We start from the raw sequence: 17,761 nt of genomic DNA on the forward strand, positions 1-17,761 counted from the left end.
AGCCTTGCGCAGTGGCAGTATCGTAGCCGATGAGGGTATTCCGAGGCGCGATTATTGCTAATTGAAAACTTTTCCCAATACCCCGCCATGACGACTTGAAATATAGTCGGCATTGGCAATTTTTGAGAGCCTCTTCGGAGGCGGACTTTGTGTGGTTTAAAGATAGATGTACAGAAACAGAAAAGGACATGGATCTAAGAGTATTATTCTTAAGTGGGGACAACTCGGCGTAGTTAAGATTCTTGTTCTTAGAAGTGGGGATAATTCAGCAAATGGGTCACTCCACGTCTAGTTTCATTGATCATGCCTAGTTTCATTGATAATTTCTCATTCAGCACGTTTAAAAAAAAAAAACAAGACACCGAACTCTTTATGAAAAGCGCGCTCAGTTTATTACACGCTGTCTCTTGCTGCAGCAGGCGGGGATGCTGGGCAGGGACTCGTGCTGGGATGGGCTCCCCGGCGCTGTGGCCGCTCGGGGCGGGCCGGGGCTCGGTGCCCGGGCTCGGTGCACCGGGGATGCGCAGAGGGCTCCCCTGGTTCCGCGCCGGCTGCCCGCCGTGACGTCACGCGTACTTTGCATATCCCTTCCCAGCAGCCCTCGCGGCTGTACCGGGGGCCCAGAACGGAGCGCAGAACGGAACCGCCCCCGGTTCCGGCGGGGCGCGGGGGGCTCGGGGCGGGCGGGGGGCACGGCCGGGAGGGTGCAGGCAGGAACGGGCGGGCGGGGAGACTCGCCGCAACCGCGGCGGCAGCCCCGGGGCGAGTGGCGGCAGCGGCGGGGTAGCCCAGTCAGCTTTGCGCAGTGGCAGTATCGTAGCCAATGAGGTTAATCCGAGGCGCGATTATTGCTAATTGAAAACTTTTCCCAATACCCCGCCATGACGACTTGAAATATAGTCGGCATTGGCAATTTTTGACAGTCTCTACGGAGACTGAATTTCCTGGTGAAAAACAGACCAATCTCACCGCAGACAGTCAACTCCTCGCGGTCGCGTTAGCTGACCTGCTCCCTTCTCCTACCTCACCGCTGGAGAGGTCGATTACAGCAGATAATGAGGTTGTTGTTCTTACAAAGCTGCCTGCGTTTGCTGCCGCCAAAGCCGCGGTTTAATAAAATGAGGGCGCTGTTACATGGAAAGCTCGTTTCTTTTTCTCTCAAAATTACTGAGAAATGAAGCGGTCAGCGAAAACGGAAGTGGAGGGGCTTAGGAGCTGGAGGAAGGTTTCTGGAATAGCTCTTGTTGAGCAGGATCCTTGGGAGAGGTCAGCCTCTCAACAGGCAGGGAGGAATCTAGGGGGAGTGAAAGTCTGAATCGTGCTTCCCCAGCTGCAGAAGTCCTCTAAAACCCATTAGGGAACACTTAGTGTAAAGTACTGTAAACTCCATTTTGTGTGCGGTTCTTTATTGACATCACTTGCTTTAAGAAAAAAAAAACAATAGAAAAATTATCTTTATTGTCAAACAAATCACAACCCTTTACTCTGGAAAAAGCAGCTCCTGGTGCCAACTCCTATTATATAAGTAAACCCCCTCCTTTCCTAATTTGCAGCAATTGAGTAGGTAGGCAGGCCCTGCACAGGGAGAGTAGTGACCACTGCACACCAGCTCTGCTTCAGCTGGGAGCAGCTGCCCTCTGTCACCCTGTGTGAATGAGATGAACCCTCTGCTGCTGACAGCCTGCCTCTGACATGCTCTGGATGGGCGGAGAATCAGATCCACGTGTGCCATCGGGATGCTCCTGCCCTGCCCTTAGACCCTGAGCTGGGCAGCTACTTGAAACTTTGGTAGAGTAGAAAACTTAAAAGTGAACATCAGTGTTTCCTCGTAATAATTATTTTTTTAAATAGCATTCAGTCATGCTGGGGTATCATACACAACAGTGACCAAGAGTGACAGTGAAACCTCACAGATTGCCTTTGTCCCCCAATTTGTTCCTACTGCCAGCAGTATCAATTGAAATCAGACCCTGAAGCATAGGGATGCCGTTGCCCTTTGCAGAATAAGCCACACTGGTAAATAGCAAAGGCATGTGTAGTTTGCAGTGAGTCATACACTTCAGGTAATTTCTTTATTCTTATAAACTGTGTTGATAAGTATTGGATTTATCACTTGATTGTTTCTCATCTTTGTTGCCAGAATTGTCTGTGATAATGCCTTGGAGTGGTGCTTTCAATCTGCATTGCAATGTCCTACATCCAGAAACCAAGTTTGTTAATTTTGCTGTAATAGATCTTTTCAACAAGTGTGAAGTTGGACCCCGAATGTGGGAGTTGCATGTTGTGATTTACTGCTATTGCCTGAAGCCTAAAGCTCTGATTGAAATTTTTCCCTTGCATTCACCTGAAGAAAGAGCAAAATGCCCTTGGCTGATGTTCATGTGGCACAGAGGGCACACACTGCAATGAAGGTGCTGTCGTTGCTCTGCAGTTTCAAGTCAGTCTGGAAAGTGCACAGGTAAGTTCTAAACATGCCTCAGAGGCCAGTGTAGCTTCATTTCTCTTCTCTGACACTGATTGAAAATAACCATGCTTTTCTTTGGTGGTGTTATGAAATGAGCTTGGATCACTCCTCTGTTTGGCAGCCAGTCTGAAATGACAGGGCACAGGTAGATTTTAGTCCATCACCTCTGAGGGTCTTGTGTGTGGCCAGTGGGTTAAGCTGCCTTTGAGGGACTTGGTCTGTAACTGGTAAATAAATGACTCTTGGACAAGAGGGAAAGATGCCTTGAGCAAGTACTCTGGCCACAGATGGTATGGAGTCAGGAATACTCTGAACATGGATTGTGTGGAGACAGGAAGCCCTAAAGTTCAACATTTTGTTGATGTTGACTCACTGTCTAACTTAATTTCGAGTTCCCAGCCCCAGTTTCCCATCTGCAAATGGGGGTGGTAACTTCTTGTTCCACCTTCTGTGAAAGACAAGGGTAAATCAAAATGTCTCAGCACAGGGCACAGCATAAGAGGAAGGCTGTGTATTTCTAGCAGCAAGCAGGTGTTTGTGAGTCAGGGAGAGTCTGAGGCAAGGAGCAGGTAGATGGTGAGGGAACAGGAGTTCAGGGCATTGGGAAGGACAGGGCTTGAGCCCACACCTCTGAGGAGCTGCTTTGGCAGCTGGGGTTTTAACCTGCCCCTACTCCTTCAGCTCTCATGGGAGGGTTAGGGACTGGCAATTTTAAGTAAGAAATGCCAATGTGTGAAGAATTCAGTTATGAGCAGCACCTGGCTGTGAGCAGGTTGGTTTAAAAGCAGTGTGCCTAGAGGATAGTGTCACTCATGGGACAGCCCTGCCTCCCAGCCCACCTTTCAATGCAGTGCACAAGCCATAGGCAAAACTTTAGAAACAATTACTTTATTTTTTTGTTTTTAACACTGAGCATCTTGGACACAACCCATTTCTTGTGGGTGCAATCCTAACTGGTTCTATGACAGCTTAATTTCAGCCCTGAGACACAATAGAAACTGCTCTCTTGATTTACATTCACTTCCAGACTCCCAAAGGACACCATAGGAAGCTGAAAATAAAAACTGCATACCAGGCTACAATATGAGCAGAGCACAGTAGGCACTTTATTTATGCAGAGGTAAAAATACAACCCAAGCTGAGGCACATGCTTGTCACATGTTGGTGGAGGAAACAGAGACCCCAGGAAAGGACGTGTTTCTAATGACTTTAGGTCTGCTCTGTGACCAGTCAGTGATAGTGGTTTATGCTGCTCCACCTGGGACACACATCCTGAAGTTGTCATTGTACACCCAGGGATGGATTTTGAGAAAATTTAACAGTCCCTCCAAATAATGTTTTACATTTTGCTGAGGAAGACCAGCAAGGGGGATGTCAGGTGAGATCTTTGGCATGGATGGTGAAGCATGCAGTGAAAGTCTTTACTTACATTTGTGTTGTACTTAGATCTCAGTAAGGATATTATTTTCTGACAACTCCTGTATTTGGAGTGAAAGCTGGAATGAATTTCTTGGAGATTTTTGACTATTCGTAAGCATTGGCTGGGATGAGGAAGGAGATATTTCCCTGCCCCCCTAGCGATAATTCCCATTAAAGCATGACTTAACACAGGAAATAATGATGTCTGACTTGTGCTAGCAGGGGAAACTGGGCATGTTTGTGCCTAGAGAGTGAAAAATACAGCACTGGAGATTGCTCACAGCTGACCTCACGGTCTCTGTTTAATGGAAATACAATTCCGTAATCTCAGCTCAACAACAGGACATGTGCTGTTCAGTTCTGGGAACATTCCCTGACTTGGTAGTCATTTTGTAAGGAAAAGAGCTACAAGAGTCATGTTTCCTGGATCCTCGGCAGTTCCCACACTGATAGTTTTTGGTGTCTCTCTCATCAGATTAAGAAGTGAACATTTAGGCTGAGCAACTGCCTTTACTGCCATGTCAGCTTGGCTGGAGCACAGTGGGAAACAGTAGCTCTGGTGAGGGTTGAGCTGTGCTGTGGCTCAGACAAAGTGAGGACTTTGCTGCCTTGGAGTGTTGTTTTAGAGAGGTTTGAAAGGAAAAGCATGTGGGAAATGACGATTCCAGATCATCACATGAGAAATCCGGGTGGGCTGTTACAGTCTTTGAACACAGCAAAAGAGAAGTAGGTGATGACTTTCCTTTATGGTGGCCACAGCTTATGGAAAATTGTTCAGGAAAGGTTTCTGCTGCCCAGCTTCCCTGGGATGGGGTAAATCAGCTGAGGCTCTGAAATGTTTGTTTGAAGGTTTTGGGGCACAGCCCTACCGCAGCACGCAATAAGCCCGGTGCGGCTGCATCAGTGCCCCGGGAGGACAATTCCTGTGGGAAAGGCTCCTGTTCCTGCAGGGCACAGTGCGGAGCTCGTGTCGCGTTCCCGCTCAGTCCCAGACGCGCGTGGGGCCGCAGGAGCGGGACGGCTCCGGTGCGGCGGGACAGGCTTGGCCCGGGCACAGCGCCCCGCGGCTGCGGGCTCGGGGCGCTGCGGCCTCTCCCGGCAGTCCCGGGGCCGTTTCCCAGCCCGGGCCCGACCCCGCGGTCCTGCCCGGGCCGGGCTGGCGGTTCCCGCGGCGGCCGCCAGGGGGCGGCGCGGGTCGCCCGGCGGGGGCGCGCGGGCGGGCGGGCGCGCGCGGGGGCGGGCCGGGAAAGTTGCGGGCGCTGAGGCGGCGGCACCGGCGGGGCGGCAGCGGCTCCGGGCGCGGCGGCACCGGCAGCGGGCACGGCGGCACCATGGACGACTTGGGTGAGTTCCGAGCTGCGCGGGCTCCCCGCGGCGGGGGCCGCCTCCCCGCCGCGCCCCGGGCGGCGGCGGTCGCGGCCCGCCCGGCCACGCTGCGCCCCTCGGGCCGCGGGTTCGGGCCGCGCCTGTCGCTCCGGGGACGTGTCGCTCCCCGCGCACCGAGCCCGCCGGCCCGGCTCCGCGCCCGGGCCCCGCGGCTGGGCTGTCCCGGGGCCGCCCGCCCGCAGCCAGGCAGGCGGTGGCTGTCCCGACCGGGAAGGGCGCCCGGCGCTCCTGTGCCCGCAGCAGCGCGGAGCGTACTCGGGTTTCAGCACACATCGCCTCCCCTGCCCCGCCGCAGCCTCTCCAGCCCGCTCTTGGGCGAGATCTGAACTTTGTGCGGGTATGGAGTGGGGAGCCCTGGGGGGATAAGCGGAGCCCAGCCGGGCTCGGAGCTCATCCTTGTCCTCCCTGTGCTTCTCCCAGGTGTGCTGCATTATTCGGTTTCCCGAAACCGTGTAATGGAGAAATGTCAGGCAACTGGTCTCAAGGGAAAGATCTAGAGAATTTGAGTTCCTTTGGTACCAAGCCGGAAAGGGTGTGGATCTGCCAAAATCCCTTGTGCTCTGGGAGGCATTAGGACGACTGAGTTCCGCTTATGAAACTGATTAAATCAGACACTGGGGAGGGGCTGTGATCCGTTACTTCCATCCTACCTTTAATAGAAACCAGACGTTCTGTTGACATACAGTCCAAGAAAATTGCAGGTTTATTTCTGGACCTGGAAGCTGACATTACGGTGCTGGCATAAAGCTGGTGGTCACACCTTCAGAAAACAGACTTTGAATTGGACTAATGATAAAACTTACGGGGCAAGGAGTCCATCTGCTGTGTGGCTTTCTGGTGAAAGGTGTGCCCAGGGAGGATTCATCCCTGGGGAGTGAAACTTCCTGCTTTGGTGAAGTAGCTGTTGGTGGAAACAGAAGTAATTTCTACTGCAGCTTCTTCTCATGGTTATTGTTCCTTTAAGTGGAGACAGCTCTGTTTACCTTTTCTCATATCTCTCATTCTGGTTATCTGTTGGAGATGTGGTGCGAGTTCCTAGCGTGTTCAGGAATGCATTGCTAGTCAGAACAGGATTCACCCGTCTGTGTGTTGACTTGGTGAGCAGCCCTTCAAGGTGAGCATACAGGTCTGTGTAGGGCCAGTTTGGTGTCTCAGCAGCTGCTCTTCAGTAAACCATGGGAGCCTCCCTGTGCCCACTGCAAGGGCTGCATTCCTGAACAGTGGTACTGTGACTTCCCACTTGTTGGAATAGGCTGCTGCAGTCCCTTAACATTTTTTCTTTCCTCTGTAGGAGAATTAGAGGTGAACTGCAAAGAAATTTTGAAAAAGATCTGAAATTGTGCCTGGCTTGTTTTTCTGAGCTCTGAAGTGTATTGGGACAACCAAAAGCTAGAACTTTTAGTCTGAGCAACTTGATTTCATCAAGTCTTAATTACACTGCGTCTGTCTCAATTTTTGCACAGCCTTTCAGACTGGACAAGATCTAATTAACAGTAGGCAGCTGAACAAAAAAAAGTGTGACCCTTTCTCTCTGTAAGCTTTTCTGTGGTGTACAGAATTCAGCACGGAAAGCACACCAGCTGTTTTCCCTCTGTGAATCATTGTTAGCCCAAAATGGCTCACTTACTGCTCTAAAGCCTTTCACCTTGGGATGCACACATAATGAACTGTGCTGTGCTGATACAACCCCCCTGGAATAAGTCAGATTTTGAACTCAAGTGAGAGTTGTTTGTTTTTCTTTCCCCATTATCTATGGGTGGATTATCTGAGTTGTGGATTAACTGTGCCATGGATACAGACGTCTGCACTGGCTCTGTCCAGAGTCAAGCTGGTTAGGCAGGACTTGTTGGTTCAGGCACAGTGCCATGTAGACAAAGCTGCTCTGGCCCAAAAGGAGTTTGATATTGAGCTGGGACTTGCAGGTTCAGAGTTGATGTCAAGTCAAATCAGCTCAGATACTTCCACGCCTCGCTTCTGAATCTGTGTGGTGCAGAAATGAGCAGTGAGTGAAGGGCCTTGCTGGGCAGGAGTGAACTCACAGAGACATTGGTGTGTCTGTTCTTAACTCCCTGCCTTTATCAAAAATCTCCCTAGAGCTGGAGGATTTGATTAGTGTGCACATGACCATGTAAAATGGAGGTCCAGGAGTATGTCAGTTTGGTTCTTGGACTGGAGAGTTTATGAAGCATAAGAGAATAAATTTGAGGATTCATTTGGAGTTGAAAAAAAAATCTTCATTCCCTTTTCCCCCTCCCCCAGTGCTGAAGAAGCTCACACAGGAAACTCTCTGCAGGCTGGAGCTGTGCACCCTGGTGTTCTGGGGGAGCCTCCGTGGCCCAGGACACGCAGGGCTGGGGCTGGGTGGGAACTGGAGCAGCCCGTGCTGGGAGGGGGGAGGAGAGCAGCTGGCCGGGCTTGTCTCCCCGCAGTCCCTCTGAGGAAGCCTTTGCGGATGTGCTTGGAGTTTGACAGGAAGTTTGCCGAATGAATTTGCCGTCCTGCAGTGCTGTAAACTGGCACAGAGAGCACAGCTTTGTCCTCAAGAGTGAGAATCCAGATTTGGGGCTCTTGCCCCTTTCAGGGATTGCCAAAGCACAGCCTGTGCTTCCAGCACACGAGTGACCATCCACACATTCTTACTTCAGTCTGAGATGCTGAATGAGATGTTGAGTTATGGTTCTGTGGTGCTGCCTTGTCTAAGTATTATGAGGGAACAGATCCATTAGGACTGCTTATTGCAGAGGAAAAAACCTAATTTGTGGAACCTGTCATGTATTTATGGTGAGAGGAGTAAGAGAAGAGAAACTTTACATTTGCTTTAGTCAGAATACTGTTTTGATTTTGTCTCCAAAAGTTTTTTACAGCCTTTTTCTGAAAGGGTTGTTTGCAAATACTACTGGGAAACCTTTTGGTAACTCCAGGCAGAAATGGCTTTTAGAAGCTTTCATTTGATGAAATTCTCATTTCTCTACTGCTGTTTAAAAAACAAAATTGTTTTCAAAGGCTTCAGGTATTTTTTAACTGGATTTTGCAATCAAAGACAAAACAGCATTCACCAGAGCTTGTAAGAGGTGTTTTACAAAGAAGTTATATCTGTTTAATGGGGACGTGTTTATGGCAGTGTTTTGCTGTCCACCTCAACTACATTGTGAGCTGTTTTTTTAGGTGTGCTTTTTCACTTCTAGAAGGATATTTCTTTTGCATAAAGTTTTTCTAGCAATTTGACTTCAAAATTCTGGGCGCAGAGTTCAAGGGCACAAGAGATTTTGCTTTATGAGTTGTTTTCCTCTGTTTTGGGAGCTCTAATCCACTCTCTCTTCAGTGCTTAATCCTCTCAAGATTGACTTTAAAGGGAGCAGTCTTGCCATTGATTTTTCATGGGAGTGTGGAGGGAGGTGCATGTGTTTCCATCTGTCATCTGTCCCAACATTTGGAAGATTGCTGTGCTCTGCAGGGCGGTGCTGTCTGTCCCTCTCCGGAGGGGGATGCTTGCCTGGTTCTGACTCAGTTCCTTTCGTTTGGGAGTCATATGCTGTGGGGTTTGGGCTCACTTGACTAAAGTTTGCTGTGAAATTGCTTAAGGTCAGCTACGCCCAGGAAATGGTATTGGGGGGAAGCACTGGTAAAGTAATTTGGTGCCTTGGCTTTCTACTGGCTCAGATTTCTGAGTCCTTCCTGCTGCTGGGCGAGAAGGCTGTAAACAGAACTAATGCTCTGCACAATGGGGTTCTGACTTGTTTCAGCTCCTTAGCTGTCGTGACCCCTCGTGAAACAGGGACTTCATTGTCCTGAGCAGCTCAGACAGGGAGTCCTCTGCCTCAAGCAGTGTGTGATGCAGAGAGAGGCTTCTTTTCTTGCTGCTCTATTTCCACGGAAAGGCTGGACTCTGTGCTGTCTTTAGCTCCTTTGTCCCTCTCTGGGAGAGGTCAACTTATCCTAAGTGTTCAGCTGCCCTCCTGGTTAAAACTGATCCTCCAACACCATCTCTGCCACGAGAGAAACAAATGGGAAACTTCTCATACATCTTTACATCTTCATCTCTCTCTCTCTCTCTCTCTCTCCCTCTCTCTCTCTCCTTTTTCTTCCTTTCCTGGGGAACACGATAGTTCAGTTTTCTGGACCACTTTTTCCTCACTTCTTGCCCTTTGAAGTCTATCTGTTATATGAAACAAGTTGTGAAACTGTAGAAATGACAGCTGAAATTTTGAAGTCTGGCAGCAGCACAAGGACTAATAATGCACTTCTGTTTTGATCAGAGTTGGTTTTCTGATCTGCTGCTCAGACAGACACATAAATCCCTTATATTAAACTCTGTTTAGAGGGGGGAAAAGCCTGTCCATGGCCACAAAACAAATCTAGTTTGAATCAGACTAATGTGTTAGTTGTGATACCCAGAATCTGATGCAGCTTTGGAGACAGCCAGAGCAGATTCTGAGTGCAGTTGTGAGTGCTAGTGGAAAATGAGTGTGAGTGAATGGGATCTCTGGTCCCAGTTTCCTGCTCTGGTCTCAGCCTGTGCTTCCCTCTGTGCTCTGATCCTTTGTGTCCCTTTTTGTCTGATGCGGAAGCTGTTAATGAAGATGCTCTTCTGTTCCAGCTGCCTGAAAGTGACACATTGTCTGTGGGAATGTCTCACTCTGTGATTAGGGAATGAGTTCCTTGCTCACTTCAGGCCTGTCCTAACAAACTGAGGTTTAGTAACAAACCCTGGGAGTACAGGTTATCATGCCTGTTAGGATATTGCACTGTAAAATGTTGAGTAGGGAACTGTCTCATCTGTGGCAGGATTACTGCATCCAGCAGTGCAGAGTAGAAGCAAGAAGTGGCACCATTATTACTTTCCACTTTGGTTGAAGTTGAATGGGTTAGAGAATAAGTTGTGATCTCAAATTGGTTTCACTTGATTTAAGCTGGCTGCTGAGGTGTTCCCTGTGGCCATCTCCCTTGCTTGTGTCCACATTAACTGTTGGACAGTTAACTGCATCAGCAAGCTGATTCTTCTCAAAGTCATTTTTTACAGGGACAGTGGACTGGAAAGTGAGGCTACCTCCTTCAGCTGTGGGTTATGTTTAATATAGCATAAGGTAACCATTGCTCCACAGCCTCAAAAATGTACCCTAACTTAAGGCATGTTGTTTCTCTGTCTGTGAAACAGGGGTAATTACTCCTTACCTGCAAAGTGTGGTCATGTTGGTTGAGATCTTTGTGTTTCTGAAATAGCTTCCAGCTGAAAAGCTTCTTTCAAGCTTTTCTGGTCACCATTGCTGGAAAAGTTTTCAGTGGCAAGTTTAAATTAGATGTACAAGTTTTTATTCCTTTCTCAGGCCTGTTGAGAAAGGCCTCTGTGCCTTTCTGATTGCTCATCCTTTCTTCACCCCCCATTATGACAGGCTGTGAGTAGGGAGAAAAGATTTTCTTTCCCTTCCAAGTTCCCCACAGTGGCTCTGCCCTCGTCTTTCCCTTCACCACAGAGCATCGTGAAGTCATTCAAGGAATGTTGTGTGCTAAAGATATACCATAAAAATAGGAGGTGGGTGATGACTTCCTCATATCAGTTTTAGCTGTTTTTCCCATTCATTCTCATTCTCTTTGCAAATGGCCCCAGAGCAGCAGCAGCAAGCAGCTAGGTGTTTAAATCCATGCTTTCTCTTCTGTGCTTATGTGTTTTTAAATCCCAGTGAAACAAACAAGTTGAAATGGGAACTGGAGTGCTGTGGAACAAGTTTGGTGTTGGTGTTTCAGTTACAGGAACTGAGTCCCTGAGGTTTTGTGTTTGTGCTGTTTAGGAGTCTGGTAAACTTTTTCTGCTCACAGCTTTTTCTTTTAGCAGACAGTAACTATTCTGAATTTACATGGGAAATTTATCTCAGCAGTTTGAGACAACTGTAAACTGAGGAGCCAAGAGAACTTACGGCAGGCCATGGGGGAGGCAGCCTGCATTGTTAGAGCTTGGCTCCTTTTTCCCTGGGCTGGACTGTCTCTACGCTGTGAACAAGTTCAGTTCAAGTTATTTAAATGATGATGAGATAGTGTGAAGTTGTCCAGTGCAGCTTGTCGTGCCACTTCTCACAGTGTTCTTATTACCCTGTGCCCATCTGTGTAGATGGCTCTGCTGGGTGAGGCACTGAGTGCCTGGCTGGCAGCATGCAGTGCAGTGTAGCTTCATTTCTTGTGGTTTTTTGCTGTTTATTGCACATGTTTAAACCTCTAACATTTTGCAAATCATTTGAAGAACATAAAAAAAAAAGGTAAATGGCACTCCAGGGAATAAACCTTCAGAATGACACTCTGCATGGGGAATTGTGCTTTAAATGGCTCAGCTATAAATCAGACTGTATGGGGGCTCCAGGAATAAACCAGTCCCGTGTTTTTGTCACAGAACTGAGCTGGCAGACAGAATTAATCCTGTGTCTGTCTAGATGCCTCAGAGGATCTTGCTTTATTTCCATTGCTGAACAAGAAGGTGAACAGAGAATTTCACTTTGTGCTTTGGGGAAGTTTGTGGTTGTTCAGGGACTGTGGTTAGGTTGAGTTTTAATAAGAGCAGGAGATGGTAAAAGAAGCCAGAGGTAGGAAAGGTCATGGGCAAGAGGACTGTGAATAATTTGCCATGGATTAGGGGCTTAGTATTCCCTTGTTTTATCCTCTTTCATGGTCCTAAACCAGTTCAGGGCTTCTCTGTGAAAAGGTTTCTTTTGGGTTGAAGCCACTAATTTCAGCTGGGTCAGACCATGAAGCCTAGGGCTAACTGCATGTCACTTGAGGTTACTGGTGCCCCATGAGCTGGAATAAGATGATGGCTTGGCTGCTCTCTGTTGCTCATCTTGTTTTACCATTAGTTGCACCCATTGCTCCCTATTTCTCAGCACCAGCAGCTGCCTTGGGACTAGGTTTGGGTTGATTTGGTGGTGTTTTTTGGTTTTTTTTTGGTTTTTTTTTTTTTTTTTTTTTTTTTTTTTTTCTGCCTTTTGGACAGAGGTGATCCCCAAGAGTAAGCTGCCTAGAGTAGTACTCCTGGTTTGAAGCTCCTGTTCATTATGGTTTTGTATGGGAGACATTTTTGGGCTGTGTAGGCCTGGTCAGGCAGTGTGACACACAGCTGGAACTATTCTGCCTGGCTGTGAGCAGCTCCAGCAGTTAGACAGGATCCCTGCAGAGAGCTGGAGCACTGGGGGAGGGAGTGAAATGCCATTGCATCCACGTCATGAAATCTCTTATCAGTGGCCAACTCAGTGTTGTGAGTGGGTGAGCTGCACTGGCCTGAGGAAGCTGCCTTTTATTTCTCCTGTGAAGGATGAGGAGCTCAGCACTGTCAGTCAGGCTGAGAGCTGTGCAGTGGCTGTGTGGAGTTTGAGATGAATTTGTCAGTCAGGTTCTTATAACCCTAAGCTTGTGGTTTTCAATCTATCCTGCTTGTGCTTAATCTGAGATTTGCTGCTTGGCTGTCCTGAGCAGTTTGCTTGGGCAGTGCCTCACAGCTGCTCTGGCATGCTGCTCCTGTGCTTCTTGACTGCTTAAACCCAGTGCCTCCAGCACCTTCTGTCTTGGGGTCATGCTTAAAATGCTGTGAGTCTGAGAGAAAATCTGCTAGGTTATAATTCATTTTTCTAGTAGGGTTGGTTAAGGGCTTCACTTGTTGGATGCTGCTTTCCCATCAAATGCAAGGGAGAAATCTGCTTGGAGCAGATCACCGTGGTGTGGCTGTGGTGATGTGAAACTCTGAGAGCCTCTGGGCTGGCTGGATCTGCTGAGCCCCTGATTGTGTTGCTTGGCTCTGGAGAATGCTCTGTGTGGGGTGGGAGAGCCGGGGGCTGTGAGGGGTTTGGAGCAGTGTCTGTGCTTGCTCCTGTCCCTGCAGGGGTGGGAGGCTGTTTGCTGGGGAGGAGGGGCTGAAGGAAGGGGCTGGGGGTGGTGCAGGGAGGAAGCTTTATGTAATTCTTGGCTGGCTTTTGAATAATTGTTTTAATGAAATGGAATGCAGTGTATTCAGTACTTGCTTGGCAGAAACAGCTATTTTTTTTGTCGTTTTTTTCTGTTTTCTATCTTGGAGGGGGAAAAGGAGTTGGTGTTGCTCTATTTTCCAGCTGCTTTAAACACTCTAGGCTTGGATTTGTCACGAAGATAGAAGTGGAATATTGTTTTTGCTGAGGGGGCAGTTGCTCTGCTGTGCACGTGTGGCACATTCTGTTGGTACATTGGGTGTGTAAGTGGCAGAGCCTGGTCCCTGGGTTTGTTTCTCTGAGGGCTGGGGATGCCAGTGTGGTTTGAGGAGGAGCAGGTTAATTTTAAAGTACCCAACAGTAACAGGATGAGAGTGATGTAAGTACACATCCATATAAAATGTGAGGGCATCCAAGTACTTGATAAAAAAATTCATCTCTTTTCCTCTGTGCCCTAGTTCAGGGCATAGTGGGGAAGAACATGATGAGCTGAGACAAAGAAGTCAACTCAATTTTCAGCGAAGCAAATATGTAGGCAGTGGGAGTCTTGACTTCTCTAGACTTGTGCAAAACAGTCTCTCCAGTCATCTCAAAGGATTGGTGACTTTTATCATAGCATTGGTGGAGGGACAATCAGAGATCATGCTGAAAACCCTTTTTTAGAAAGCAATTTGAAGAAGGATTTATTTCATGTACCTCTGAAAGGGAAGTTTATTCTCATGCTGCTTCTATTTCAGTATTGCTGCCATTTCCATTTTTGGTCAGTGCTGGAGATCAGTCTCTCTTACTCATCTCTACCTCTCAAAAATCTACTTTCTTTTTAATCCTAGGAATTTTTTTTCTCAGCTGTTCTTTTCTGCAGTCAAGAGTTCTCTTGTGAGTAACAACCTTTGGTTGATAGAATAAAATTTTTCTTTATCAAATAATAACAACAACTTATGTTCAGGGCACTGAGATGAAGAAGCTGTCATGCATTTAATTGCTTTATTAATACTGCTCTTGGTAAAATATCCTCACTGTTTCTCTTGCTGCTGCTGAAACAAGCAAGAGCCTTGTGAGTGGTACTTGTGTCATGATACCAGTTGACAGGTACAATGATGGGTCATCTACCTTCTCATGTAAGAGGAGATAAGAAAACCTTAAACATTCTCCAGCTCTTCTCCATCCACTGTCTCCAGTATACTCCAGTTCTAAAAATGTTAGTTTTCTATCTAGATTTAACAGTTTTCTTTCTTGCAGTGGGCCAGTGTCATGACACTGTGAAACTCTTGAGCCACATTCCTTCCTCTGCCAATGCTAAAAAAAACCCAAAACCCACCCCTGAGTCAGAGCTCTGCAGCTACAGAGCCATCAGCAGTCTCCATCCAATTGCCACCCACACTCCCAAAGTGGACTGGGGGACCAGTTCCCACGTTAATTTCTGAATCACTGTCCTCCTTTCATTCCCAGAAGCTGTTTTTAAAGTGGAAAGAAGCTGCTTTAGCTACATTTTTAACCATGTGCTTCTTGGGCCCTTGTACTCTGTTGTCTTTCAGAGCTGTTGCTTGCCCTCTAGCTGCATAACTTGGGTTATTTTTAAGTTACAGTGCAGTGCTCATCAGACTGAAAGCTTCATTTTAAAACTTTCTACCTATTATAGTTATAAGTAGTACCAACATTCACAGGACTGAGAAATGTGAAGTATTTTGTTGTCATTTCCCCCTGCCCTGTTCTGTGAGTTTACATTGTGCTTTTGGCAGCGCTTTGTGTAAAGTCAGTTTTTGATGATGACTTACACTTTTTGGCTTACAGAGATTTCAGTGTTGCTTCCAAGTCTGCTCCCACCACGCTGCAGAGAACCTTTGCAGAAATGAAAACTTCTTAAAAGAAACATCCACCATTTTGAGAGTACTTCTTTAATAATTAGATTTTTAACAAGCCAGTTAAACCACATTTGACACAAGTTCTCATTTTACAAAAAGGGAAACAACCCACTTCAGAGTGGTTGGCAGGTCAACCCAGCAAGTCTTTATTTATATCTCAATATATTAACTTTTTATCTGCGTGAGATTTGCTGGGACTCTATCTCCTTATTGACACAGGCTTTTAAATCGTGAGATACCTTGGTTTTTTAAGGGTAGATTTGCATTTGTTGAATATTCTTTGCATTTATGCTTTTGGGAGCTATGCTTGTTACTTCCTGAATGGGAAGTTGCTGAAGCTAATGAAAAGTATGAGTTTCAAGGTCTAAAATCTGTCAAGTCTGCATTCTGAATCCCATTTAAGAGCCTTCAGGATAGGAATGCCTCAATAAGACTGTACTAAATATGGGTATGATTACAGAGTCTCTTTAGTGTCCCCATTCTTTATTACTGGAGTCCTCCTTCTGCTGGTAGCCAGGGCACTCTACATCTCATTGGCAGAATTGGTGCTTTTAATGAATTCAGAATTCTTTTAATGAATTCAGAATTTACACTAGTATTTCAGTCCTTTATTTCATCATCTTTATGTGTGTCTCAAATTTTGTGACTGGCACTTTGCCTAGATGGGTCTATACTCAGATCTGTTTATGCTGCTTGGATAGGATTTCCACAGCTTAAAAGATGCTGGTTTTTTCCCCTCAAGTTCCATGTCCATTATTGCATAACCATGCAAATCCTACTCTTCCCTTTATTGGTAATAGGGTCCACATGCTTTCCTGTTTCTGTTAGTTTTAAAAAGGCAGCTAATTAACTTGGAATGTGCAAGCTCTGACAGTACTTTGTCTGTGTCTGTGTCCAAACCCATTTTTACATAAGCAGATGGAGAGGATCACAGGGATCCTTAGCAATGCTGTTCCTGGCTGTGTGGTACCTGTGTGCTGCTGGGGTGTCTGAGGTGCTGCTCCTGCTGCTGCTGAAGGAGGAGAGGGCTTTACTTTTGCTTATCCTTTCTCCTTCTGTGTTGTGTGACTGTTTGACATATCCCTTCCTGCTGACTGCTGTGCTCGTCTCTTCCCTGACCCAAAAGAAGACAGTCAGCTTTTTCCCACTGGGTGTGTATCCTGTTGGACTGCTTCACAGAGGGGTCCTGTGAGAGCCAGAGCCTGCACAAGTAAGTGGCAGCAGCACATGTCTGGAAGAGGGAGTAAAACCTCTCCATTTTTGGCAGTGGTGAGCTGTTAATTTGCCTTTCTGCATCTTATGAAACTGTATCCTTCACTCCAGGGTGCTCACTGTCCAGTGGAGCTCCTGTGCTCCTGGAAACCCTGATGTAACATGTTTTCCTTCCCTAGATGAGTTAGAATCAGCACTTACCAAATTATGATCTCCAAGCTGAGGAGTGCTTAACAGCTGTTGTGAGGGGTCCCCTTGAGAGGTCAAACCCACGCCCTTCTCATTTCCACCTGAGGGCTCTGGGGCACAAGCACACCAGGATTGCTGCTGCCCAGAGATGTGGAGACCACTGCTGTGTGTTCACAATGTTGTGATTTGCCACTGTTGGTTTCACACTAAGCTACTGCTTAGAAGCTGCTTGGAGGAGTGATCCAGTCCTGGATCAGCATGTGTTGTAACCTCAGTGCTTTTTATGACAGCTTTCAATTGTACAAATTTCAACTAAATGCCAACACAGGGCTTAAAAAATGCCCTTTTCTACCCTCTTTTCAGTGGGCATGCATGGGCATATAAAGGGTTGCTTGTTGTAGCTGGGTGCTGCACACCTCTGCATTCAAGCCTTGAGCTTTTGTTACCAGAGCTGTGGTTTAAAATCTAATGTCTTGTTTCCTGCTGGTTCTGTTCCCATCCTTGGACTCTTGTCTCGTGGAGATCTCCTTTGTACCAGATTTGTCAGATGTTTGTAGAATGGCAGGGCTGTGTTTTGACCTGGTGCTTGTGGAGTAGCTGCAGGCTGGTGTAGCAGGAAGGGTCTGGTTCCTCAGATAGCTGCCTTGGCTGAGCCCCTCTTCCTGTAGGAATACAAGGCAGTTGGTACTTTGTCCAGAGGCCTTGGCCCTGGAAATTTTCCCTGAGGGGTCAGTTCAGTGGCTGCTTGTTTGGTGTTTGTAATTTTTTGTTTTGGCAGAGCACAGCAGATCCTGTTCTACTTCTAGAAACTTTCAGAGGGAATCCAGCACCAAGTGAAAATTCTTATGATATGCACAAGAAGGGTCACTTAATATTTTGCATGTGTAAGGATAAATAAAGGACTAAATAAGACAGTGTATTGGTTACTAGTGGTTTTGGTTACTAGTGGTTTTGGCTTTATTAAATTTTTTTTCCCATCTAGAATGTTGGCTAAAATCCAGCCCAGGTCAGTAGCGAGGTGTTAACTGCTTAGTTGTTTGTGTAAAATGTTTACACTCCCTCCAGTCTGTTCCTCCCACCAAACTGGCCAGGATGCCGTTTCATTCCTGTTTGTACAGAGCAATGTCCCTGGCTTTAGTCTGAGCCAACCCTCCCTTCCAGAGACACTTGGGTCAGGATTGGCCATTTGCTGCTGCCTTTGTCTGGGACTTCCTGGAAATGCCTGAGGATGTGTTTGCTGGCAGAGATCAGAAATAGATCTTGCATAAGAAAAGCCACTCCAGAAGAAG

General features: G+C 47.2%; 1 protein-coding gene and 2 non-coding genes across 3 annotated transcripts in view; all 3 read left to right on the forward strand.

Moving 5' to 3' along the window:
• LOC131565920 (U4 spliceosomal RNA) lies at positions 1-141 on the forward strand. The gene has a single exon (XR_009275500.1). It is a non-coding gene; the product is annotated as a U4 spliceosomal RNA (small nuclear RNA).
• A 653-nt stretch (positions 142-794) lies between these two features.
• Positions 795-935, forward strand: LOC131565919 (U4 spliceosomal RNA). Its single transcript, XR_009275499.1, has one exon. It is a non-coding gene; the product is annotated as a U4 spliceosomal RNA (small nuclear RNA).
• Positions 936-5,134: 4,199 nt separating this feature from the next.
• Positions 5,135-17,761, forward strand: part of PXN (paxillin) — a 41,969-nt gene continuing 29,342 nt past the window's right edge. Inside the window, exon 1 of the mRNA XM_058816431.1 lies at positions 5,135-5,227. Within this exon, the coding sequence (XP_058672414.1) occupies positions 5,215-5,227 (13 nt within the window). The 5' untranslated portion in view covers positions 5,135-5,214. The remainder of the gene's footprint in view (positions 5,228-17,761) is intronic.

The sequence above is a fragment of the Ammospiza caudacuta genome, chromosome 18 (genome assembly GCF_027887145.1).
Source record: "Ammospiza caudacuta isolate bAmmCau1 chromosome 18, bAmmCau1.pri, whole genome shotgun sequence".
Taxonomy (NCBI): domain Eukaryota; kingdom Metazoa; phylum Chordata; class Aves; order Passeriformes; family Passerellidae; genus Ammospiza; species Ammospiza caudacuta.